At 29.5% G+C, this 27034-nt stretch overlaps 1 protein-coding gene across 4 annotated transcripts in view; it reads left to right on the forward strand.

Moving 5' to 3' along the window:
* LOC136978711 (tight junction protein ZO-1-like) overlaps positions 1-27034 on the forward strand; it is a 156310-nt gene that overhangs the window by 56090 nt on the left and 73186 nt on the right. For all 4 annotated transcript variants that reach the window (XM_067274483.1, XM_067274484.1, XM_067274486.1 and 1 more), the window contains 7 exons: positions 3729-3845; positions 9235-9286; positions 12213-12358; positions 13793-13856; positions 18710-18860; positions 22591-22693; positions 26368-26416. In XM_067274483.1, the coding sequence (XP_067130584.1) occupies positions 3729-3845; positions 9235-9286; positions 12213-12358; positions 13793-13856; positions 18710-18860; positions 22591-22693; positions 26368-26416 (682 nt within the window). The remainder of the gene's footprint in view (positions 1-3728; positions 3846-9234; positions 9287-12212; positions 12359-13792; positions 13857-18709; positions 18861-22590; positions 22694-26367; positions 26417-27034) is intronic.

The raw sequence follows: 27034 nt of genomic DNA on the forward strand, positions 1-27034 counted from the left end.
GGGAAGAGGTTAGAATCATTAGACCGGCTACAAACTCTAATACTATTAGGATACTAGAACTCTTAGAAATCTTTAAATTCAACCAGAAACTATTTTACATCAATCATAAGGATGCTGATACCTTACCTATGATGAGGAAGTCCATTTATCAAATGTAATTTGGGACTTGTTTTTGTTTATATTAATCTCTATTTTTAGCACTCTCATACCATTTTGTTTATTTGTTTAATTATTTTGTTAATTTTAATTTACTATGTGAGTGATCTCTTTGAAATACTTTTTAATTTTTAAATTGTTACCATTGCATTTGATGTGCTTATATTTATTCTTTTTTCTTCAAATTCATCTAATTCACTGAAGAAGGCCTATGATAATAGGTTGAAAACGTTCTGGTTTATTAAATTTTCTGCCAGAGTTATAAGGTGCTTTGTTTATTTTGTAACTTTTTTTGTTTGACTTTGACTTATCTGCGAGTTAGTCTACAGAAGAGACAATGCTTCACCCGTGATTACCGGTACAAATAAATTCCAATTACAGTCTCTCTCAACTATTTTATAAATTCCCGGTACATAAGACGACAGTTTAACACGTAAACTAACGTTTTCAGATCCTCCACCGAGGTCTTCGTCAGGTTCGTTGATCATGGAATGCGAAAAGAATCGAACGCTTTCGAAATTCAAAAAAATCGAATATCCCCGCGTGCAGTAATGACGAATGCTACATCGTAAATTTAATAGACAGGAATAAAACATGATTACCACTGCGGATGTATTTCAGAGGCATATCGCCACGCGTACGATAATACGTTACTTTCCTTGAAATTAATACATTTCCCCGATTTGGTAGCCTTGTAAATCTCAAGAGTCTCCAAAGCCCTGATGTGGTCCGTCTTAAATGACTTCTTAATGAGTCTGGTGTTATCGAAGTCAGCTCTTATATCGGGGTCCGTAGCGTACGTCGACAGGGCGGTGGTGTGTCTTTTTTTGGCCACATCATATCCATGTATCGATACGAACACTGAAGAAGGCCTATGATAATAGGTTGAAAACGTTCTGGTTTATTAAATTTTCTGCCAGAGTTATAAGGTGCTTTGTTTATTTTGTAACTTTTTTGTTTGACTTTGACTTATCTGTGAGTTAGTCTACTCTGAAGTAGACAATGGACTGGAAGTATGTGGAGTCATGCTTCCAGTTCATTGTCCAAGTATTTTATAAATGAGTGGATTTTTTATAACAGCAGATTCCTTCATCAGCTTCTCATAAACTTTCTCATAGGACTTAACATCAAAGTTACACTTGACCATCAGCATGCCTTCTATGTTTCTCAGTTGTCCACATAACATTCATCACAGAAAACACTCTTTCACTTGCAGTATTGGTTCCCAGGAGATACAGGATAAATCTGACAAGCTTTAAAACTTATTTATATGGCACTTGATTTGCTGTGAAATGGCTAAATATTTATACCTATTGATTTGTAACAGTTGACTTCTTGATGTTCCTCTCACAAATCCTTTCTGTGGAAGCAAACTTGGAAATGAAGTAATTTCATCAAATAATTCAACGTCATTGACAGCCAGATGTGGAAATTTGGATATGACTTGTAGTAGGCTTATTTCAATATTTTTCCAAGTCAGTGTTTCTTTTAAAGCAATAGCTAAAGTCATTTATTCAAATTGCCCTCTTCTTTCTTGAAGATACTCATCACAGTTGTTATAGAACTTAATATTATCATCATTGTTGAAACTTGATGTCAGAACCTCTAACACACTTCTCTAGTTAACAAAAACTTTTATTTAAACAAAAAAGGAACACTACAAACTTCTCACAGTTCGTCTACATCTGAAGAAAAAGGCAGGAAGAGTAGAACAAAGAAAAAGTAGGGGAGCTCACAGCAAAAACATTCAGTGTTGCCACCAATCAACAGATCATGAAAATGTTAATAATTTCCTTATTTTTCAACAATTATCATCCTCATCATCAATCAACATATTACAGTAAAATCCTGTTAAAACGTTTTTGAAGGGACTGGCTTGGAAAAAATGTCTTAAGTGGGAAAACATCTTAGGCAGGTATGGCAAAAAAAACTTTTTTAATCTAAATATTTGATTGCAGAAGAGGTACAATGAATTGAATTGTAATAGTTACAACTTTTTACAGTTCTGATCTAGAGTTGTCTGCTTCTTGTTTTTAGTGCAAGCTTCTAACATGTAAGATACTAGGAAAAATATCATGTAATATTAAGGCCAATGTGATTTATAAAAATATATATACTTACAATATGATATGACAGTGCAGAACTTAGTTGGAAAGTAGATACCACAGAGACTACCTATTTATACTATTTTTAAAACCACTGCTAATCAACTGAATGTTTTTTTTCTAACCAATCATAGAAATAAATTTAATATTTTAAGGAGGAATTAATTTTTTGAAATTAGATTCGAAACTGTTTACAGTTGAAATTTGTCAGCCAGTCAAAAGTATAATTTCAATTTATTCTGAATGTTAAATTGGTGGGAAAATTGGTTAGAAATTTTTAAACTGTTAATCAAACTTAACTTAATGAATTTCATTTTTAATCTAAATTTTCAAAATTTCATTTTTATTAAGTTCATTAGCATTGGGCCATTAAATTAATTAACTACATAAATTTTGGTATTAATTTTTAGTAATAGCTAATGTTATGCCACCCTTCTTTTGAAACTACAGGATCCCTGTTCATACAGCTTCTGAGAACACTATTGGTCACTGATGTGATCATTTTAAGGGTTAAAAATTTCTTCATTGGACCAATACTTTGTAACATCTCATGTGTATCTTATGAGGGAATTTTTAACACAAATCTTATGGGCAAAATGACAGGACTTTGCCTATAAGATTTGAACGACTTAGGTGCAGGGACATCTTAACCAGGTTTTACTGTATAATATCATTTTGAGGCTCATGCATCACAGGTGGCAGGGGGCTTGGCATTACAGAATGTCAGGTTCATCCATGCATTAAATTTAAAATATCCCTGCACACTGTTTTCTGGATACACCTTTAATTTCAAGTTCCTCATCCGTAGGCTATTCACCTAGCATGGAAATAAACTGCTTCTGGAAATTGCCAACAACAGCTCATTCCCTTATAGTGCAAAAATATACTTTGTATATGCTATAGATATGCTCTTCCACTATGATGCCTGCTTTAAATGTAAGCATATATTATAGATCGACCATCAGATTGCAATGTGGTGTATTTGTTTAGCTTGTTGCATTGTATTTTTATTCTCCAATATAGAAAGTGGGACATTTAGGCATCCCAGCAGGACAAATAGGACAATGTAGGATGTGTCCCATGTAAAGTGGGATGTCTGGCCCCCTTATAGATGTAGAATAAATAAATATAAGAAAATACAGCCAAATCTTAGTCTAAATATATTTTATTAATAATCTGGAAATAGACTAACATTTTCTAAGATTAAATTTTGATTAATAGTTGTACATTGAAACTTTTTTTAGTATTTATTTAATAAAAATAAGTCTACATGTACTTTTATATTATGTATAAACCATATGCCTTTGTTTTATAAAAGCTTTATATAATTGAATATTTTAAAATAATTTCTACATCATTTATAAATCATAATTCATTATTAAAAAATTGTCATTATACCATTAAATAACGAAAATAATTAATAATTTTTAAATAATTTGAATTAATTGTAAATTTTAATTTATCTAGACTTTCCATCACCACCACCACCACCACCTCCTCCACCATCACAAACTGGTATTGATGTTTCAAATTCATGTGCTTTTAGAAGTAATCAAAATCTATATGTACAACCACCGACGAGAGGTAATTATATAATTATTTAAACAATTTAAGAAAAATTTTCATTTTATATTATTTTATATTCTATGAGATATCAAAGTTGAATTGTTGATGACTCATAAAACAACATGATGTCAGATGACACTTAAAAGCAATCACTCAGTCTATTTTAAAGATTTTTAATGTTATTAGTTTGTTCCACATTATTTTAGTCTATGATATATTTTATTTTGTCTTCCATTGATTATTTTTTTTAGTAAATGTTTTAATATACATTATATACAGCTATGTAATCAATATCTGAAAACCTTTTTAAGTAAAAGTAAAAGCCTATACTGAATTCAATTAATCAAATAATAAATCATTGAAAATTGAAAAGTCAGAATTAAACATGAAAATTAATATCAATTAGACATAAATAGAGAAATAATAATGAAATTAATGCTCAAAGTTAATTTAATAAAAAAGATATGATGAAGAAAATACTGATATTATTTAATTAAACACTATTATATAAATACAAAAATTGATAAATAATTTTAAAGATGCCATAATCTCAATACCCTATCATTTTAACAAGACAAAATAAACTAAAATAAAATAAAATTGTTTCTTTATGTAACCAAACTATTTATTCTATCAGTAACGTTTATGGCCTGTCTTAGGACAACTTCAGCTTCTTAAAGTACATATAGGAGTTATCAAACAGCTGATTTGCTAGGAAGTTGGTTTAAACATAAAAGTAAATTTTTTTATCATATGTAGAATAGTGTTTGTGACAGCTTTAATCGTTTGAGAAATATGGTTCACATCTAAGAGTTTTTTAAATATTTACTTTTTTACCTAAAAAAGGTTTTGATAAGTGTTTTATATATTTAATAATATATGGTTAAATCATTGTGCTCCATTTTAGATGTGAACATAAATTTTTACTCAGTTAATAATAAAAAACAAGCAGGTTTAAATATTTGTTAATATAATATAATATAATATAATATAAGGTTAATGTTACCTTAGGTTCCGAGATGGCGGCAGTGGGAATTTTTCCCTATCTTGGCGACTGCGGCGGGGAAAAATTTTTTCCCTAGAGTCGTGACGTCGACGCCGTTGAGAATTTTTCCCCGTTCGGTTTCAACCCTGAGTTTGACATTGCCGAGTATCCTGTAACCTCGAAACGGCGACGGTCGTGTGTAAATTTGCGATGGTAGAGGGAGCCTTTTCGTGACGTCGTGCGAGAGTAATATCGGCGGGAAATTCGTAGTGGTGTTACGAACGAATATGCAAATGCTCGATCTGTGACGTGATTTCCGTTCATTTCAATGCAATTTTATGCAAATCGACTAGTTTCCAGTTGGAATCGTTTACTTCAGTGTTGCGACGAATTGCGTATTGGAATAATTGCTGTTTATTTTTCTGGTTACGATATTTCATTTTCTTTCCTCACCACCTCCCCGCGTTTAGTTTATTGCCAATTATTCGATAATGAGTAGTTTTGCCGATTTGAGTTTCAATGACGAATTTCGGTCGAGTTGCACCACCCGTGATTTCTACAAGTTAATGGAAGACGACTTTTTGGAGCTAGGTTTGCCTCCCCGTATCGATAACGCATTGAACTTTCCGAAATTTGCTGTAAAATTAGGCATACAGCCGACCGAGTCCGTTTGCATTCTGTGCGATTCTAAATGCAAATTATATCATCGGAGTAATAGAGAAAGCTGTTTCTTGCGATGTAGTAAGTGCGGAACGAAGACTTCTGCCTTTGAAGGAACATTTAAAAGTAAATTTGGCCACATTTCTTGGGGTTGCATTCTGTCGTTTATATGGCCAAGTAGTAATAAATCGAACAGAGGGAAACGCCAATCGACCAATAAAAGAGCAGCCGAATCGAAAAGAACAGGGAAGAAAAAAGCCGCACCAAGAGAAAAGGAAAGTATCCAAGCTGGCAAAACCGAAAAAAGAATGGATCGGAAAGGAAAAAAAAGTAGGAAGAAGTAGGCAACCACCATCGAAAAGTGAGTAAAAAAAATTTTTTTTTTTTTTTTTTTTTTTTTGTTATTTCGGTTAACGTCCGCGGAGTCTGCAGAGAAATTCAAGATGGCGGCCGGAAACGCGGCCATCTTGAATCGAGGAAAAAATTTTTTTCCCCGTCGCAGTCTCCAACGTAGGGAAAAATTTCCCCCGTCACCATCTCGGAACCTAGGGTAACATTAACCTTTGAATTTGATACTAATAATCATCAACTTGTTTAATATGTTAGTTGTAAATTATTCAAACAAATTCTAAAGCATTAATAAACTTTCTGGTTTATGCTTTGTAACAAAATTTCTGAGTTCTCTTTATAGCATATATCTGTATATTGATTGTAAAAGAAAACTACATATATGCTAACTACATCAAAATAAGTATCAAAAATGTTTTTATTGAAAATTGGAAAAATCAAGATTATAAATGTCTGTTTTTGCGATAAGAGTTTATCATAATAACTTTCAAATTATAGCAGCTTTAAATATCTTTATTATTATATGAATACTTTATTCTTGTTCTTTCAATTAAATTGTTGATATTGTGGAGTTAATGATTAAGTTGCCCGAAACACAGATAAAATAAACAAATTAAAAAAAAAAATGGAAAAAAATAAAATTTTATATTTTAAAGTATGTTCTTTATATATGTAGCTTCTACAATAAATTATTCAACTTTTTTACACAGAACATGAATTTGACAATCTTTCATTTGACATGACTGTAGATCACTTAATTTATGAACAAGGTCTAATTTAATAGGATATTAATAAAGACAAACAAAAGAAAGAAATTTACAGAATTGGCTCCTTATGCATTGGTACACTGGGCACACTAATCTCTTCCTGCTGATCATATGTGTTGTTTTATGTTGGAATGCAGGATTTATATATTATCACAGATCTTATGAAATGCTTATTTTTCTAATATTTCTTTTTTATCAATTTGCTCTTTTTGTTTCTCTTCTTCTCACAATTACTATTCCACAGACCAAATAAAAAAGGACATTTCTTTTTCTTTGTATCTTTCATGAAAATGTCCTTTTTCAATCAGCATTGCTCTTCACTTCTTACATACAGATTCTAATTATGAAAGTATATTTGAACATAAGTTCAAAGACAAAGGCCAGCCAATCCAGCCAGACTAATCCTAAACAAAGGAAAAGAAGTAGAAGGTACTGTACGAGGGGTGTTCGGAAAGTTCGCGGCCTTGCCTATATGCGGCGCTGCAATCAATTTAATTTTTGGCAGGAATAATTCAGCCATCTTTGCTAAAGATACAATACCAATTTCCGCTTGATTTGTCGTAAAGTTTTGCCACGACAGCTTAGCAGATAGTCAGTGTGTAAGTGCTTTGTCAAAAATGGAGAAGACAGAAACTCGTGCGGTCATAAAATACCTGACGAAAAAAGGGTTGACCCCATCTCAAATCAAAGCTGACATGGATGGGAGAGTTCATACACCACTGTGAAAAAATGGACACTTTTTTTAAATCTGGCAGAGAAATTGTGGAAGATGACCCTCGCAGCAGATGGCCGTCAACTGCTGTCACTGAAGAAAATATCGACAAAGTTCACGATTTGGTGTTAGCAGATCACCATTTGAAAACGCGTGAGATAGCTGAGACAACAGGCATCTCTATTGACCGAGTGCACCACATCTTAACCAAAAATTTGAGTATGACGAAGGTCTCAGCAAGGTGGGTGCTGCGTCTGCTGACCGCCAAGCAAAAACGTGTTTGCACTTTGATGTCAAAGGAGTGTTTGGACTTCTATCAGAAAAACCCACAGGATTTCTTGCGTCGGTTTGTGACTACTGACGAAACGTGGATCCACTACTACACTCCTGAAACAAAAGAACAGTCGAAGCAATGGAAACACCACAGTTCGCCACCACCAAAGAAGGCAAAGACAGTTCCATCAGCGGGAAAGTGATGGCCTCGGTTTTTTGGGATGCTAAAGGCATCATCTTTATTGACTGCCTAGAAAGAGGAAAGACCATCAATGCTGTCTATTACTGTGAACTTTTGGAAAAACTGAAGAAAGAAATCGAAGAAAACAGGCCACACTTGAAGAAGAAAAAGGTTCTGTTCCACCACGATAATGCACCTGCACATTTTGCCAGAATCACCAAACAAAAGATAAATGAACTTAGCTTCCAATTCCACATTCACCATACTCACCTGACTTGGCCCCCAGTGACTTCCACCTTTTTCCAAACCTAAAAACATTCTTGATTGGAAAGAGATTCCATTCAAATGATAAAGTCTGAAGTGAATGAGTATTTTGCACACCTTGACAAATCGACCTATTGTGATGGCATAAAAAAGCTAGAACATTGCTGGAATAAGTGCATTGCTAATAAAGGAAACTATATTAAAAAATAAAAAAATTTTAACATTATTTTGTTTGTTGTTCTATTTGAGGCCGCGAACTTTCCGAACAGCCCTCGTACATAGAATGTATACATTAGCATGTTACGATATATTAGTTGTTTATTGGTTTTTGTATGTTATATACTTTAGAAATTGTTTATCAAATTGTGCACTAACTCTCATTTCATTATATCACATTTCTGCATCATGACATTTGCTTATTAGAGTCATAAATTTTTATTCGATTAACTTTTGTGTAACTTATAAGGAAGGATAACATTTTAGAATTTATTTATCATGCTATAAATATGTATAGAAGCAGTATGTGTACGGTTTACCATTATACAGCTCATAAAACAATGATGTTACTAGTACCATCCTCTGGCAATCTTTATTCCCTTATATTTATTATAAAAAGAATTCGGTGAATGCCAGAGCAAAATAGAGATACGTAAGAAGAAAACTCTGTATTTGTTTTACAAATAAATCCAATCCCTAGTAAAAATATTATTTGAAATTATTTGTTAATGGAAAATGATGTGAATTGGTGTCAGTTAGCATGAAATCATTTAAAATGACAAGAAACAGCAAGTCATCTGAAATTATTTACTTTATATCAGAGAATTGTTAAATGATGGAAATAATATGAATTATTTTTAAGTGGTCTGAAAACGTTTTCGTACTTTAAATGTGTGACATTCACTGGCATCAAGTGATATCAGTTGGCATTATTTCATATTTTACCAATTGCTAATGTATGATATCATTGCAAGTCATTTGGTCACTTTTCAGGAATTTCAAGACTTTTTTCAGGAATGATAAAAATTTATATCATTTGAAAATTATAAAATATTTTTTCACTGGGATACCATACCACTAGCAATCAAACACTCTAATACCTGAGTTACTTAAGTTCTAATTTATAATAATTAAGAATAATTTAGTCGTTGCCTTTTAGCAAGATAAAAATTAAAATCAATATTTTATATGTTTTATTAATTTTTCAATTTTCTTTTCAGGTGACTATAGAATATTATCTGAACATATTGAAGGTAAAAATAATTTAACAAGGTATGTAAAATATTAATATTTTGAGTCATATTTTACTCATAAAATTAACTTGCTACTATGTTTAAATTATTAAATATTAATAATTTCAGTCATGCTAAAAAAATGGAATTAGATTTCAAATAATTTTATTAATTTTAGTTCTTGTCAATTTAGTTAGCTATTGTCAATTTGATATTAAGTTAAATATTATATAAAAGTACTCTTGTAGTAACCAACATGATAAATTACTGTAATAATTTAATTAATCTTTATATCAATATATTAAATAAGGGACGAGTGTAATTAAACTGAACTTAGAAGGTTGTGGAGGGCGATCTGCTGGATGAATTCTGGCAAGACTTAGTGAATGTTTTAATGAGATTATGGCATGAATAAAAAAATTAATTTTTTGATTGATAGGTTGCAACACTACACTACACATCCCACAGGTAGAAAACACATTAACACGCAAATCCTTTGCAGTTAAATTACATTACTATGTGGTATGGATTTACTGCAAAGTGCATAATTGGACCTTTTTCATTGAAGAAATAATGCCACAAGTCCTGTGCAATGGATACTAAATAGAGAATGCTATATGAATCTTCTTTTCAACAACATTATTCCAGCTTTGCAAGAGAGAAACTGTTTGGATACCATAACTTTCTTGCAAAATAGACCACCACTCCATATTGGACACAATCATTACACAGCACACATCACAGCATACAATACATTGATTTCATGAAGTTTCCCAACTGCTTGGCCACTTCATTCTCCAGATCTCAACCCTTGTGACTTGTGTTTATGAGGTTATTTGAAAAGCTGTTTATGAAGATGGTATTGTAAATCTTGCTAAACTGAAAGAAGAAGGATTAGGCAGCGTGTTTCAGCTATCTGATAAGATAAACTTATACTTAAAGCAAGTATGGACCATGCCATTTTTTGCTTTCAGCATCTATTGCTGAATTTATATGTCTATTATTTTTCAACATGTATTTTATATTTTACGTTTATTAACACCATCTGGGTGGCACAAAATTTAGCTATTTTTTTTATTCACACATCTTTCCCATGATCTCATTAAGATGTTTACCTAGTCCTGCTGCAATCCATCCATCAGATCACCATCCACAGCATTCCAAGTACCATCAGTTTAATTATACTCACCCTGTACTAATGCAACTGTGAAAATGTAGTGACTAACATTTTCATTTTCAATTATTTTAAGGAATTTTATCTTTTATGATTGAAAATTCTTACATTGTCTTTATAACTTATACTTCAGATTCCTTTTCCTTATTAATAAATTTAAACAAATTAATTATTTAACAATTAATTTTTAAAATTTTCATAAAATTTCTAAATTATCATGTAATGATTTATTTTGTGATAAATTAGTATATTCCAAATAATTTTCAGCATTTAGGAACTTAAAAATGAATTCTTAAACATTATTTGAAAATTTAACTAAACTGACTATAAATTTATTTTTAACCATTTATAAAAAGTACTGATAAATAAATGGAATAAAACGAAACTTAAATAATTTTATAAATTCTATATAGAAATTAGATAAATAAAAATTGTTTTATTAGTTAATTTAGAAAATTTAACTTTATTATGTGATATGTTTATATATTATTATTATGTTGGATTAAGTGATATATACTTGGTTAACACTGGTGGCTGTGTACTATGCCAGACCAAAGTCAAGGCATAGTGACCAAAACAAAAATTAAATTATGTTAATTATAAAAATTAAAGAAGTGCATCAGTGTGTGTGTCTGTATTCAGGAATTTCCTCACAATATGACATGTATTCAATATAGTGGCCTTCTGTAGTGTGATATATGTATTTCTATTCAATTGTAATGTGCCCAGGCTTTTGTGTAGTGCGTGTGGTATGACACCTGTAGAGGAGAGAGTGACAGGTACAATAAGCACCCTATCCATCCTCCGCAGATGCCTTATTTCCTGGGCAAGTTCTATGTACTTGCTGACTTTCTCAGTGCATGTGTTTTGTACATTGTAAGTGTTTGGAATGGATATGTCTATAATGTATGTGATTTTATGGTGTTTGTCAATGAGTGTGATGTTTGGTCTGTTGTGGTAAATTGTTTTATCTGTGATTATGGCTCTGTCATAGTACATTTTGCGCGTGTTGTTTTCCAATACTGCCTGTGGAATGTACTTGTAGTATGGTTCATGGATGTCTAATAATTTGTGTTTCTTTGCAAGCTCTTGGTGTATTATATTTGCCACTTGATTATGTCTGTGTAAATAATCTGTCTGTGCCAAGAGCTTGCAACCAGAAGTGATGTGTTGTATAGTTTCTAGCATGATGTGACATTTTCTGCATGTGTCATTTGTGAGTGTTGTATCTTTGAGTATGTGTTTTCTGTAGTTTTTAGTATTTATGACCTGATCCTGTATGGCGATCATGAATCCTTCAGTCTCCCCAAAGAGACATCCCCAAGCTAACCAGCTGTTCGACGCAGTTATGTCAAGAAAATCCTGGGCCAGGTTGTAGGGATGCCTACCATGGAGTGCCTTTTGAGCCCATGATTGTTTAACAGTGTCTATGCTTTTTATATGTTGAGTTGTGTCCGTATGTTGTGAGTGTAAATTTAATGGCATGTTATTCGAGTCTGCTAGAGTTACTGCTTTTACTATTATTATTGGTGTTTTAATAGCAAATAAAGTAATATATCACTTTTCAGCATTTAAAAAATTATTAAAAAGCACAAAGATAGAACTATCAATAAAAATATTAAGAATAATTATAATTTTAATTCAAATAAAAAAATTGAATGACATTAGAATTATTTTAAACTAAACTAAATAATAAATAAGACTTAGGAGCTTGTAAATTGTCTCAGTGAAAAGTAATTTTCTATACAATTTGATACATTTTTCTTTTAAAAATATTAATTTTATATTACAGAGTGTATGGTCAAAACTATGATCAGTCAAAAGACTCGTCAATTGGAATTAATCCATTAAATGCATCAGAACATAAGGTTATTGATCAGAAGCATTGTGTTGGAACAAATGAATTAGAATTTTCAAGAACCATACCAAGAATTTCAGGTATTAATATTTTTTTAATTAATAAAATTTATACCTTTGTAATGCTGTTCTTAATTTATATTTGAAAAATTATTTCTAAAGCAGAATGAAAAAACATTTTATACAGCTATAAGTTTTCAATTATTGTAGTTAGATATCCAAATGTTTATAATTTTTCATTTAAGGACAAAAAAATTTTGAGATTTTTCCTATAACTTATTGACTGTTATTCTGTGTCCTACATTTGCATTAATTCTCTCTAAATAATAATATATTTTATAGTACTACTAGTTTTAACTTGTATAGCATTCTTGAATAATCCATAATTAATCTGTTTTCAATCTTACATACAAAAAATTTGAAGTGGATCCATTGTTATTTTTACCAATTTTTAATAGCTTTGACTAGCTTATATTTCATTATGATTATTAGAATACAGTGGAACCTTGCTTAATGAGCACCTCGCATAACGAGTGTTTTGTATAACAAGCAAAATAAATTGTGAAAAAATGACTCGCTTAACAAGCAAATTTTCGCATAACAAGTGGCACAGAGAGCGGAAGTCTTGGATTGTGTGCCTGCTCCATCTAGCACTCGTTCAGCTAGCATCTTTGTGTAGCTTGTGATTACACATTTTTTCAACACATATTACGTATAAACATTAACAACCTTACCCCGTTATATAATAAACATGCCAAATGATATGCCAAATTCTTGGGCTATGTAACGGCTATAATTTCATATTAGAAATTAATTAATTTGACTAGAGGTAGGCAGTTATGCTGCAATCTCATATTAAATTTAATGACTGATTCCAAATTAAATTCCAGAAATATCTAAATTAAAAATTAATTATTTATAATTATTAAATTTAATAAGAGTTGAAAACATAACTACCCACCTTTAGTCAAATTAATCGATTTCTAATATTTAATTATAGCTTTTGCATAGCGCAAGAATTAGGCATATCATTTGGTGTGTTTTTCAGACAAATTATACTTTTTACAACAGTGCATGTGCCAAAAGGTTAAAAATGTTTTATATGGCAAAGTGTGGATCAGAACGCTTGACCTAGATGCTCATTTTGATTAAAGTTTTTCATTTTAGATTTCAATTTTTTATTTGGAAACCATGCATTATGATGTATGTAAAGATGAGCAGTATTAGTAATTTCATAATTTCCATACTTATAACATATATTCAGATTTTATAACAAAAACATAAAATTTAGACAACAGTAATATTTTTTTGTATTATCTCCAAACCACCATCAAAGTTCAAAAAAATTTTATAATAATATTCATACATAATTTAATTATTTTATAGTGGAAAAAATTTAACTTATTTGATTATTGAAGATAATTTTAAAATATTCTATTTTTATTATTAAGAAAATAATTATCTTTTCATGTGTTTTGAAAATAAGAATTATTGAATTTAATTTTTTAAATTTAGATTTGCATGGAAGAAAAGAACAATCAATTGATGAAGCACTTATGAGGAAAAAAAATTTACACTTGTAAGTTTTTTTTAGTTAAAATTTTTAAGATAGAAATTGTGTATTTCAAGTTGGAATCCAAACCTGATCACTGTCAACCCAAGGGTTCAATTGATTTTATCTTGGAGTTGTTAAATTACTAAGAGTAATTTAGGTGTCAGTAGATAAATTTATGTTCATTATATTTAAAAATGTAATTAAAAAAGTGTATAATAATAATTGATACATATTTAAATTTTGGTGAAATAAAACATAGTGTAAATTTTGATTTATATTTAATTAAAAAAAAGTCATTAATTCCTGTTTAATTTTTTTAATTTTATCATATTGTTAATAAAGTATTCTTATTTTATACCTATTCTATAAGTATTCTATTTTTATTTTATATTAATACAGAAAAGTGTTGGCAGGTTAAATCTAATTTTGAAAATGGGTTGACTAGCAAAACAGGTTGTGAAATCCTGTTTTAAATCATTTATCTTGTATTCAAGCTGGAAAATACTGTATTGTAAATCAAAAAGTATTTATTTAATATCATATGAGATGGTTAAAAATAATATGTTAAGATGATAAAAGATGATTCAGCAATAAAAAATAATTTAAAATATAAAAAGACATTTATTTTTTCATTCATTACTTCTTGCTGATGAAATAAGTAGGTGAAAGTTTTGTTATCAAATATGGCAAACAACTGGTTGAACAATACATTTAAAATAATCATTTTGCATTTTAATTTTTTCATTTAAAACATAGCAAAATGTATTAGATATTTATTTAGAGTACTTTTACATTTTTCAAATTTTGATACATTTCATCTAGTTGTTTACTATATACAGCATCACAATGCTTTTAATGAATGATTTTGTTTATAGCCTTCCTACAAAATATATTTAATAATGGTTAATTTGAACTTTTCAAACATTTAAACAGGATATATATGTAATAATTAATTTTTAAATTATAACTTAAAATTTGTTGCCCATAATTTTTACATTGAGCAGAACATTCCTTTTCTTAAAATTCATGAAATTATCATTCAGAACCACCAAGTAACTTTAAGCATAATTGATTTTGGTGAATTCTTATACTAAATTCTCCAAACAGATGCTTTTATGCTTCACTTTCTCACTGATAATAGAGCAAGTCAAAAGTATATCCTTCTGTGACTGATTTTAATCCAGATGTATATATAAGACTTTCATTTTTTAATGGTTGAATTTCTTATGATCATTGTAATGTTTGTTAAATAAACATCTCTAAGCCCGATGAGCATAATGAATTACCAATGATCGCCTTAAAAATCGGGCTATAAATTGGCTAATTAAATGATTGAAATAAAGTAATTTGTTACTAGAGGTAGACATTAGGTGCCATCTCTTATCTAAGTTAATAATTATAATTTTAAATAAATATTAAATAAATTTAGAACCTTTTGGAATAAAAGAACTGACCCGGGCAGGGCTTGAACCCGCAACCTCCGCTTGCCGTGCGGTGCGCTTGCCAGTTATGTCATCCGGACCAAATGCAATGTTTGTTATTTTGGAAGGAGAATTTCTACTGCATTCCTAATCCTTACCATAAAATATACTAAGAAAAAAAGATAGATTCATTTACACAAAAGTGCAAGCAAGTGCATTGTTAATTTTTCCTTCTGTAAACAATCTAGCATTTTAATGTTGTCTTTGACAGACATCACTTTCTGTAGTCTTTTCAATATTTTAGTAGTAGTCTTTCTGTTTTGTTTGATATTGTTAGCTTTTCTTTTATCCTTACAAGTCAATTGAAATTTGCTCATAAAATATGCAGAATACATACTAATATAAAACACGATGTTCACTATCTTCATAAGTGCACATGCTATAATAATTCAAGAAATAACAAAATAGTATGCACTGATATGGTGCAATGAGCATTAATATAAATTGCAGTAAAATATATTTAAGATAAAAGCATTTAAAAATTATTAATTGTCTCTTTATTTGTTTTTACTAATCTTTCTGTGAACAAGCAACTATTAGCTTCACATCACATATTGGTTGCAAATACTGAACTGTGCATATGCAAAATGAACACACAAAATTCTTAATGTATATTTATTGATATATAAATAGTGAAATTAACAAATTTAACATATTTGTTCATCAGTGACATGTGGTGACATTTGACGATAGGGAAGCTGTGCTAGATCTGGATAGAATCATTGGAAGTGTTATACAATATTTTGGTGTGTAGCATCCAAGCTAAATTGCATGAGATTGGTGCTCTATAAAGCACATGTGTGAATGCCTATAATCTGGCTGCTTTACACAATTCACCATAAAAGCTATCCCATATTTGACAATACAGTGCTTCCATTGGGAATATGCATACAGGGTGGGCCAGCGAAAACGAAACGGCAGAGTGTTCGTGTTCGTCCATGCAAAGCGCTCGGACAGGTCGATTTTACTCTCGAGGGGACATCTGTTGCAATAAAGTTTTTGCGATTCTGAATATTAACTAAACAAACATTTTTTTCGAAATAAATGCTTGTTTAGTTAATACAAAATAAATGAGTTTTTAAAATTTTTTGTTGTCTGTTGTATTCAAAATCGCAAAAACTTTATTGCAAAAGATGTCCCCTCGAGAGTAAAATCGACCTGTCCGAGCTCTTTGCTTGGACGAACACGAACACTCTGCCGTTTCGTTTTCGCTGGCCCACCCTGTATATGAATTTATATTTGAATATACAATAGCAATCTTATAATTTTTTTCACATGTAGTATAGAAGTAAGATACATAATGCAGTTATAATAAAATATTAATTTTAATTAATTCAAAGTACGTTAAAATATGAAAATAATTTCACAATATGTATTTATATTTTAGAAAATACAAGGGAAGCAGTGCTTCCACAGCTTCCACAGCACAGATCATAATGAACAACAGTGGTGTGCCATCCATGGAAGCTGTGGAAGCACTGCTTCCATGGATGGCACACCACTGTTGTTCATTATGATCTTTCAAAAGTTATTATAGGCATTCCAAATACAATCAACTCAACATAAGTCGACACCCAGATAACTCAACACCATTGGTTAAGTAGTCAGTTTTCTGTGGTCCCGGCCAACTTACATAGACATTAATGTTAAAAAACTCCAGTTTACTCGACACCATCGTCGCCACTGGATAAGTTGACATACTTTTGCTGTTTCACACTCCAATAAGTCGTCACCCCCTCCTGAAAAAATGAATTCACTCCGCGCACGTGTGGTGCAAACTCATTTTTTTTTCAGGAGGGGAGTCTATTTATTTATTATTATATAATTAATATATTAATATATATATATACATATTAATAAAAATGCCTTAACATTTTATGTATTTTTATGTATAAAATAATAACAGATAAACAAAAAGAAAATATACAATCTACATCAACGTCATGCCAGAATCCAATTTTGCATTTTCTCACGCTAGAGGCATTAAGAATCCTTAGATGTTACTTGCCAACAATTGACAATTGCGAAGAAGATGTTTTCAAGGCATTCGTGATAGTTGAAAAAGAAAGTCGAGACAGTTAAGTGCTCAAAACAAACAACACTAAACGAATTTTTCAGTTTTTCATCTATAGAGTAATTGTAAATGGAGGACACAATGTATTGTAAGCTTATACTACTGTTTAACGCACTACTATATTTTCCTAATTGTAGTTTTGTGGTTTTTTTCCAACTTCACTTTAGTCATCACATCGGATAACTCGACACATTTCCACTTCCCCTTGGGGTGTCGACTTATGCGGAGTCGACTGTATTGTTTAGAGAATGGAATTTAACAGTTTTAAGTCTACATTAGTAATTTACGTAAAAATGTTTTCCTATAAATTACTAATGCCAACATATATTTTTTTTAGTTTTTAGTAATATTTAAAAGTAACGAACATAGTAATCTCCAAATTTTACATAGCATCAGGATTTGAATCTAATCTGGATCATCATTAATTTTAAGACAAGTAGATTAAGCTGGAATAGCATTTTTCATCCTGTTTTTATTCTTTTGTTTATTTTAAATAAAGAATTTAAATATGTTACCAATAACTTATTATTTTTTCAATTAGAGTAGACAATAAATAGAAAATATTTAATACTTACTAATTTCACAAATTTCTATAATAATATTTTAACATATTATTTGTGTGTTGATTTATCATAGAAATTAGATTCATTATGTTCTTTTATGTTTTAATACTGTATTTAGTATTGTAGTGAAGAAAATTTATTATTAATTTAATTTCAAATATTAAATCAAAATTTTTGTTAAATTCATCTAATCTTTATTTCTAACTTACTAATCATTTCAGTATGATCATTCTTTTTATATATGTCAATAACATATCAATAAAATTTTACATTGGTCTATGTTGTTTTAATCATTTATTGCTCTAATAATCTAATTAAACAGACTGCTGTTAGTTTTTATTTATTTTTAATTATTTGTTTATTTTACTAAAAAGTACATTGACTTCTATTTATTTGATTACTTTAAATTTATTTTATCTTTTATTTGTATAAGCAAAAATGACTATATAAAATGAAATAATATTTCAAAATGTCATATTTTATTATTATGTTACTTGAAATTTCTAAACATCCAATTTTTTTTATTCATTAAAATAAATAGTTTTTGGTGGATTCTTCTAATTAATAAATTTAATCTTGTAATTTCTTTCTTTCTTTAGTTATTTATTTTTAATTGTACATTTTAAAATAAAGTGCGTATTGTTAATTGCAAAGAATAATCCTTTATATTTAACATTCTATGCTTACTCTCTTATTTATTTTTCTTTAAATCTGATAACAGCGAATGAATATATGTATTTAAATCATTTATTTTTTTAGACCAGATCCACGATTTATATCATTTCGAAAAGATGGAAATTTAGGCATACGACTTTCAGGTGGTAATGATGTTGGAATATTTGTTGCAGCTGTACAGACTGGTAGTCCTGCAGCACTTCAGGGTTTACAATTAGGAGATAAAATACTTAAGGTTAAGTATATTTGATTCAAAATATGTTTCTAGCTTTTATTACTTGCTGCAATCAGTTTCTGAGAATTAACTTGATAAACTCAGAAAAGATATTGAAAATTTGTCATTTGAATAAAGTCAAATTTTTATTATATTGTTTTCAGAATTTTTAATTAAAATCATATTAATTAAAAATAAAAATGGATAAAATTTGATTCTGCTAAAATATATCATGAATTATTAAAAGAAATGATTTAATTATTAATAAATATGTTAGATAAGATAACAATTTTAAGAAAGATATGATTATAAGAATAAAGAATTTATATAAAAGAAAATGATAAAGAAAATAACATAAACAAATCAAATATTTAAAATAATTTAATTATATTACAATTAATGTAAAATTTTTTTAGAATTTAAAAAAAAATAACAAATTTTAGCAAATCAAAACAGCCATAAAAATGTTAAAAAGTCAAAGGAATTCACAGTTTATTCAGATACAGTGCTTTTTAAGATGATATATCACTTATCATCAGATCAAAAAACTCAATGAATAATATTTGTTAACTTGATGATGAGATGTATATCATCTCAAAAATGTTTTTTATCTTTGAACTTTATTAACATTTTTATAGTTGTTATGATTTAAAATTAATTTATGGAGTTGGTTATAATAATGAACATGAATTAAGATACTTAAATCATTTAAATATCTTATAATTAATTTAGTCATGTTTGAGATAAAATTATTTATAAGTGAAAGCAAATCTAAATTTAGATTGTATTTTGAATGTTTTTGTTTATTTTATATTTAGTTAAATATTTTTGCATGATAATAATAGATAAAGCAGTAATTTAGTAGTTTCTATATTAATAGATAAAACACCTGTTAAATGATATGATAAAACTACATTAGAACAGGATATAATCAGTTATTTACAGATTAAACAATTATTTTATTTGCATAGCTCATGTTTGTTGACTAATTGTTAATTATTACTTCTATATATACAGTATACATATATACAGGGTGTATCAGAATGACGTTTTAAAAATTTGGGGGATTGTAGAGGATGGAATTTTGAACGTTTTGATATAAGGAACCCATAGCCGGAAATGTGATATAAAGTTTCTACAGCACTTTGCACTTTGTGGTCAATATGCTGAATGAAACAACAGAATACAGTATTTATGACAAGTTTTATTGACAAAACAGTAGAGTACAATCAAACTGTACAGTACATCGAATCAGTAGCTGTACTAGTTTAGAGTAAATGTTCAATGGATGACCACCAACTTCATTACATCATGTGCAACGACAAACCATGTTTTGTCCGACTCTCTGTAAGATGCCACGCTCCTCTCTGATGGTATTAAATGCTGTAAAGATGCACTCTGTAAGCTCATGAACTGTTCCTACAGGTGTTGCGTACACAAGGGACTTTACATAACCCCAGAGGAAGAAGTCAAGAACAATAACACGACGTCAATGGACAAAAGGGAAGCTACCAAAGTGAAGGGCGGTCAAGCACTTCCTACTGGTGTAGAAACTTTATATCACATTTCCGGCTATGGGTTTCTTATATCAAAACGTTCAAAATTTCATCCTCTACAATCCCCCAAATTTTTAAAACATCATTCTGATACACCCTGTACATATATATACTTTAAACCAAAGGATTCATTTAAGTATAAATTAGCCTTTCTTAAGTATTTTTTCAAAAGAGTTCTGTTATAACATGCTAAAGAAAAGTAATTTCTTATGTATATTTTTATGTATAAGAAATTACTTTTTATGAAAGAATATAGTAGACAGTTGGTTGCAAGGAAAAGTTAATTAACAGCATTCAAATAAAATATTAAAACATAGTGACTTGAAAAGATTATGCAAAGAAGATTTATAAATTTTGAAAGAAAATAAAGAAAGTAATTTGAAATAGATAACTGTTGAAATAGATAACAAGATTGAAATTCTGCAACAAATATACTAAAAAAAATTTGTTTCTTAAGTTGCTAAGCTGATAGTGAACAGGGAAGGATATTAGCATTAACAAATGAATTAGAAACAAAAAAGATAAAGTAAATAAAACAAATACTGCAAGATTATTGAAATTGAAACTACTAAATATAATAAATCAAAGTACTGTTGCATGGAAGAATTGTTTATAAAATCAAGAATACAAAGCACAATAATGACATAATAATAATTAAGATTATCTTGGCTTAATTTAAATTTGCACATTAAAAAAGATGTTATGATGTAGTTGAATTTGCTTAAAATAATATTGAAAAATTACAAAAATTTTTCTATAAATATAAGCAAAGAATTGCATTGAATTTGTTAGATAATAATAGTAATCTTGATTTTAAAAAAGATGAAAATTTTCAGCAGGTTTATAACATTCTATAACAATTATATAAAAAGTTTTAAAAAATATAATATTACACCTGAAAATATTTAAAAAAACACATTTTCTCTACTATCCAATATTAATACAGTAGAGAGTCATTAATTAATCCAAACCCCGGTAATCCGAATCGCCGGTTATCCGAACGATTTTCAGTCGAACTGTGTCATGCTGAATCGAACGTTTTTGATACTATATTTACTTCTAAAGTATAATTTTTATGTTTTTATATTCTTCAATATATTTATTTTGTTTGTACAAAATAAAGAAATAATTTTTAATGATACAATAGCCTCGATTATTATTATAAAAATTTTTGTTAGGCTTAAAATCAACGAAAATTCAACACGAAGCGTCACGCAACGGAGAAAAATTTGAACATCGGACAGGTTAATATATTTTTTTGTACATAATCGGTAATCCGAACAAATCACTAATCTGAACAACCCCAGACCCCAATTGATTCGGATTAACAACTCTCTACTGTACAACAATAATACCAACATAAAACATCTAAAAGACAGAGCTAAACATAATTATTGTGGTGTTTTCTAATTTACACCTTATTTTCCTGTATAAAATAGTATGGCTATTAAAAAATTATTAACTTATGTACAAATTTTTAAAATTCTTTATTTACTGACTAATTTTGTTTATCTATACAGTAGAGAGTCGTTAATCTGAATCAATTGAGGACTGGGGTTGTTCAGATTAGTGATTTGTTCGGATTACCGATTATGTACAAAAAAATATATTAACCTGTCCGATGTTCAAATTTTTCTCCATTGCGTGTCTCTTCGTGTTGAATTTTTGTCTATTTTAAGCCTAACGAAAATTTTTATAATAATAATCGAGGCTATTGTATCGTTAAAAATTATTTCTTTATTTTGTACAAACAAAATAAATATATTGAAGAATATAAAAACATGAAAATTATACTTTAGAAGTAAATCTAGTATCAAAAACGTTCGATTCAGCATGACACAGTCCGACTGAAAATCATTCGGATTTCCGGGGTTCAGATTAACGACTCTCTACAGTATTTCCATTCTACATTTCTTCATGTTCTTATTTCCTCCTTTTGTTCTCTTTTCCCTCCTATTGCTTTTATTTTAAATACCTTTTTACCCATAATTCCCTCTATAAAAAAAGTCAAATTTTGTTTTCTTTCTATTCTATATTTTATATATTTCTATAACTGATTTGTATTTCATCTGAAACTAGAGCCAATAAATTTTGATTTCTAAATTTAAGCAGAACCTTATTTTTCAAGAGTATATTCTATTTTAATATAATCAATAGTGAATTGTTATAATTATAATTAAATTTTTTTTTAATAGGTAAATGATGTAGATATGAGAGGTGTTACTAGGGAAGAAGCTGTACATCTTTTGCTTAGTATTCATGATGACATTAATCTTATAGTGCAATATTGCAAAGAAGGTAATTTTTAAAAATATTATATTATAAATAGTTAATATTAAATTTTTCAAATTTTACAATAAAAAAGATATAAGAAATACAAATTTAAAAGTAACTGAATATCCATTTGAGAACTCAAATAATTCAAAATTCTATTTATTACTGATATTAGTTAATTTATAAATTAATTTCATGTTTCACGTATTTTTTCATGGTTAATTTCTTTATTACTTTCTTTGTTTATTATTATTGTAACTGCCTTATAATTAAAATCCAAAAATAAAACTGGAAGAGATAACTCATAAAATGAAAACCTTTCATACTTTTCCAGCAAAAGGACTTAAGGAACAAACATTTTTGGTTTATTTTATAAACCTTCCTCAAGTTTATAAAATAAACTGAATTGTCTCAATTAAACTCAATTTTCATTTGCTTCTTTCTTTGTTTTTATTGGATTATTTTTATACTTAACAAGTAAAACGGCAGAGCCGTATTTGGGTCAAGACTATGTCTCGGAGACTTACTACGAAGCGGAATCACTTTGACGCTCAAGCGGGTCTTGTTCTCATTCTCCAATCTCCTTTGGTATCGCTGGTTTTGAGCGCAATCGTTCAAACTTTGCCAGCCACGATGCATTTTCGGTGAAATTAACCTATCCAGGTATACCCTATCCAATGTTGAAATTTCTTTCGTTGCGTGTCGGCTGGGTTGAATTTTTGCCGATGCATAACAAAAATTTCCTATTTTTGAAAAAATAATCGTGGCTATTGTATTGTCTGAAATTATTTTTTCATTTTGCACAAACAATATACAGTTTAACCCGATAATATAATATAACGACAACCTTGATATAACAACTTTAGTGGCGTGGCTAAAATCTGTATGTGGCACGTCCTACCTTGTCCGTGATGTCCACGTTGACCTCGATCACGTGTTCTGCGACTTTTGCTCTGCCAGTAAAAATTAACTGAGAAACTGATAATTTACTTAATTTGTATCGGCTATGCAATATTTACAATAGTGTCGAGATATAATATAAATCCAAGATCGGCATGGCTGTCGAATCGAAAGGTTAACTAAATGAAGTAAAAAGTTGTCTCTCCTCATTAGAGTTTAGGAGCAAACTGAGGTCAAAGGGTGAAGGTCATGCGATGGCGCCCTCTGCCCTACACATCAAATTTTTATCGGTCTCACGATTTTACTATACTAGATAATGTTAAAAAAACCCACTTGTAATGACATAAAACTGTTTTAACGTCATATTTGAAGCACTCCCAAATTTACAAAATTAGATTACAAATTTTATTTAACATAGAAGATACTATGTGTTCAGTCCTATGGTCAGAATTCACTTCTTAGAATGACTGTGGGTGGTACTCTCCCCACCTGACTTCGATGGGGTGAGGTGACTGTTTTGCCTATTTGTAGAAGAGAGTTGCAATTTTGTATTTTATTGTGAAGTGTGAAGTGCGATAGGAATACACAGACACGTGAATTCAATTAAAACAAATTTAATTTCGCAATAAACAAATCTATACAGATGAGTTCTTTTGGATTCCCTCGGTCCAATTTCTCTTACTGTCCAATGGTAACAATAACCCAAGTAGCTTACCTTCTTGGCAACTACTTGCCCGACAATACTAATGAAACCCACGCGATCTTTAACTAACTTAAACCTAAGGATAGAAAAGTATAGAGATATGGAAATGAGAAGAATTGATAGGATAGTGGGGTACCCTTGTTCTCGCTGAACTCCGATGCCGGCTGGTGCTTTATTCTGCGTGTCTCTGGGTTCATCAATGTTTTAAATATCTTCTACTATAATTTCTTTTCGGTGTCTCTGATTCTACAGTCCGGATCCTCACCTCATGGCTCTCCATTCGGCCCTCGTGGAATTCCGTCTCACGAGCTCGCTGTTTTCGTCCGTGCTTCTTCGTGTCCGGCTAGAGAAAAAGTGACCCTTTGTGACCGAGATTTGACTCGTCCTCAACTCGAAGTCTTTGTCCCACACGGCCCCCTGGTGGGTGGGGAGTGGGAAGCCCCTGTTCCCAGAAGCCAGAACAATGAACAAAGGAAGTTAGAAAGAAGGGTTAAGAAAGAGAGAAAATTATTAAACTAATTAAATCTATAATACATATGTACAAAAATATATGGCGTACAGCCACATTATTTTGATTCGGTTCTCGGTCCCCTGACTACATACATGTCTGGATATTTTTATGCACAAATGATTTGGGCACCTAATACTCTGTGCCAAATTGCAACTCCTGACATGTACTCCTTCATACCTCTAAGCTGGTAACAAAAACAGCAGTACGATTTTACAAACAAAACATAGTCTTATCAAAAAAGTTAATCAACAAATAAATTTGAAATAAACAATATTAATAAGACAATTACTTTAATTAATGAAACTAAAATAATGAAAATATATTGTTTTTTTTAATTGAAGCAATTATTAAGCATAATAATTTTGCCAAATATTAAAAATTTCTGGACTTTATTGTTATGAGATTTCCTAATTTTAAATTTGTTAATTATTTTAATTTTAAATATTATAGTGTGCTTCTTGTCTACATTAAACTATAAATATAAATGTAATAATAGTTTTTTTAAGGCTAGCTTTATTACATTGTTTTAAGAATATAGATGAGCTGTGAATTCAGTACATCACTTTTATTAAGGTTTGTTTTAAAAATTAAAACTTAGCCAATGGTATTTACATTTAAAAAAATATAAAATTATCACAAATACTTTTACTTAAATGTATTATATTGTGATATTGGCAAAAATTACCAGAGGACACTGTTTCCAATTTGCATTTTAGTGCAGAGGCAGAGCCTTCAATAAAAGATTGTCTCCATATATAAAAATTGTTTGAATTGTCACTGGTATGTTGAAACGACAGAAGAGGAAAACAAAAACAAGGATTTTTGTATATTCCTGATATTTTTTAAAAGGTGTTTTTAGTTGGTATGCATTTTGGAAATAGTCTCTCCTCAGCCAACATATTCTAATAGCAATCTATAACCAAATTTACATAGACAGCTGCATATAAACTGTGTTGAAATTATCCCTTACATTTCTTGACAATGTTCTTTTGGATACTCAAATCAGTGCATCAATTTGAGTATCCAAAGACCTTAACTTACTTTAATCTTGTACACATTTCCAGCAGCTACATCACATATCGAATTATAAAATGCAAACGTTTTTGATCTCATTTACTAGCCAGTTACAGGCCTTTACTGAAGATTTGTATTGAAAGTCTAATGTTCTAAATGTTCTGGAATTTTCTTCAAATTCATTCTTTTATGTTCAAAGATTATTCTGTCTGTCATCCAAAAATAAAAACTGTTATATTTGGAATTTTTGTATTTTAATAGAATTTGAAAATGTCATTAAAATTCAAAAATTTATAAAATGTTATAACAGATTCTGATAAATAAATTCATGTAATCTAAAATTTGTATGTTTAAACAAGTAGAATCAAAAACGGTTTTTAAATAAATAATCTTTGGCACTAAAAGCATGATATTGATTTAATTGTCAAAATTAAAATATTTTAGCATCTTATTTTTTTACTTTTTTTAAATGAAAAAGTTTACCAGAAAATACTTGTTTAAATTATCTTGTAATGTATATATATTTATGTATGTAATAAATATAAGTGTTTATAATTATTTATTTTTTAGAATATGAAGATGTAACAGCTAACCAGAAGAGTGATTCTTTTTATATAAGGTACTGTAATATCTATTTTTTAAATTATGCTAGTTTATAATATAGTTCAGTATTTATTATACTGTTATGGATGGAATAATTGATGCTCTTCTTAGAAACACACAACTTATTTATTAATCAAGAAAATTCATTAAATAAATTGATAAGCATTAAATTGAGCAAAAATTAAATTGGAGAAAACAGAATGGAGATTGCTCTCAGAAAAAGTTCTTGGAATGGAATGGTTCCTTCAGTGTTACTTCCATTTAAACAATTTTTGAAAGATTAGTATGGCATTCTCCTATTGGACAAAAGTGCAGCCAACAAAAGATTTGTTTGTGGAAATATTAATAAATAAAGATTTATGTACATATATTCTTATACAAGTTTGTAGTATGAGTATTGACACAGTTCATTCTCTTTGCATTCTGTATGTTATTGCAATATAAGCTTTATTTGTAGAGTTCATTGTTTTCTTTGTTCCAAAGGAACAAATCTTTTCCAAATCTTTTCTGATTTGGAAAACCATTGGCTTGTTTGTTCAGTCAGTTACCATGCAGACTAACTAGTATTCTCATTCCTTATTTGTTAATAAAAATCTATAACAAGATGTATGTGCATTACACACTATTTCACAGA

Source organism: Centruroides vittatus, unplaced genomic scaffold (genome assembly GCF_030686945.1).
Source record: "Centruroides vittatus isolate TY-2023 unplaced genomic scaffold, ASM3068694v2 contig_549, whole genome shotgun sequence".
In the NCBI taxonomy this organism is placed as follows: Eukaryota; Metazoa; Arthropoda; class Arachnida; order Scorpiones; family Buthidae; genus Centruroides; species Centruroides vittatus.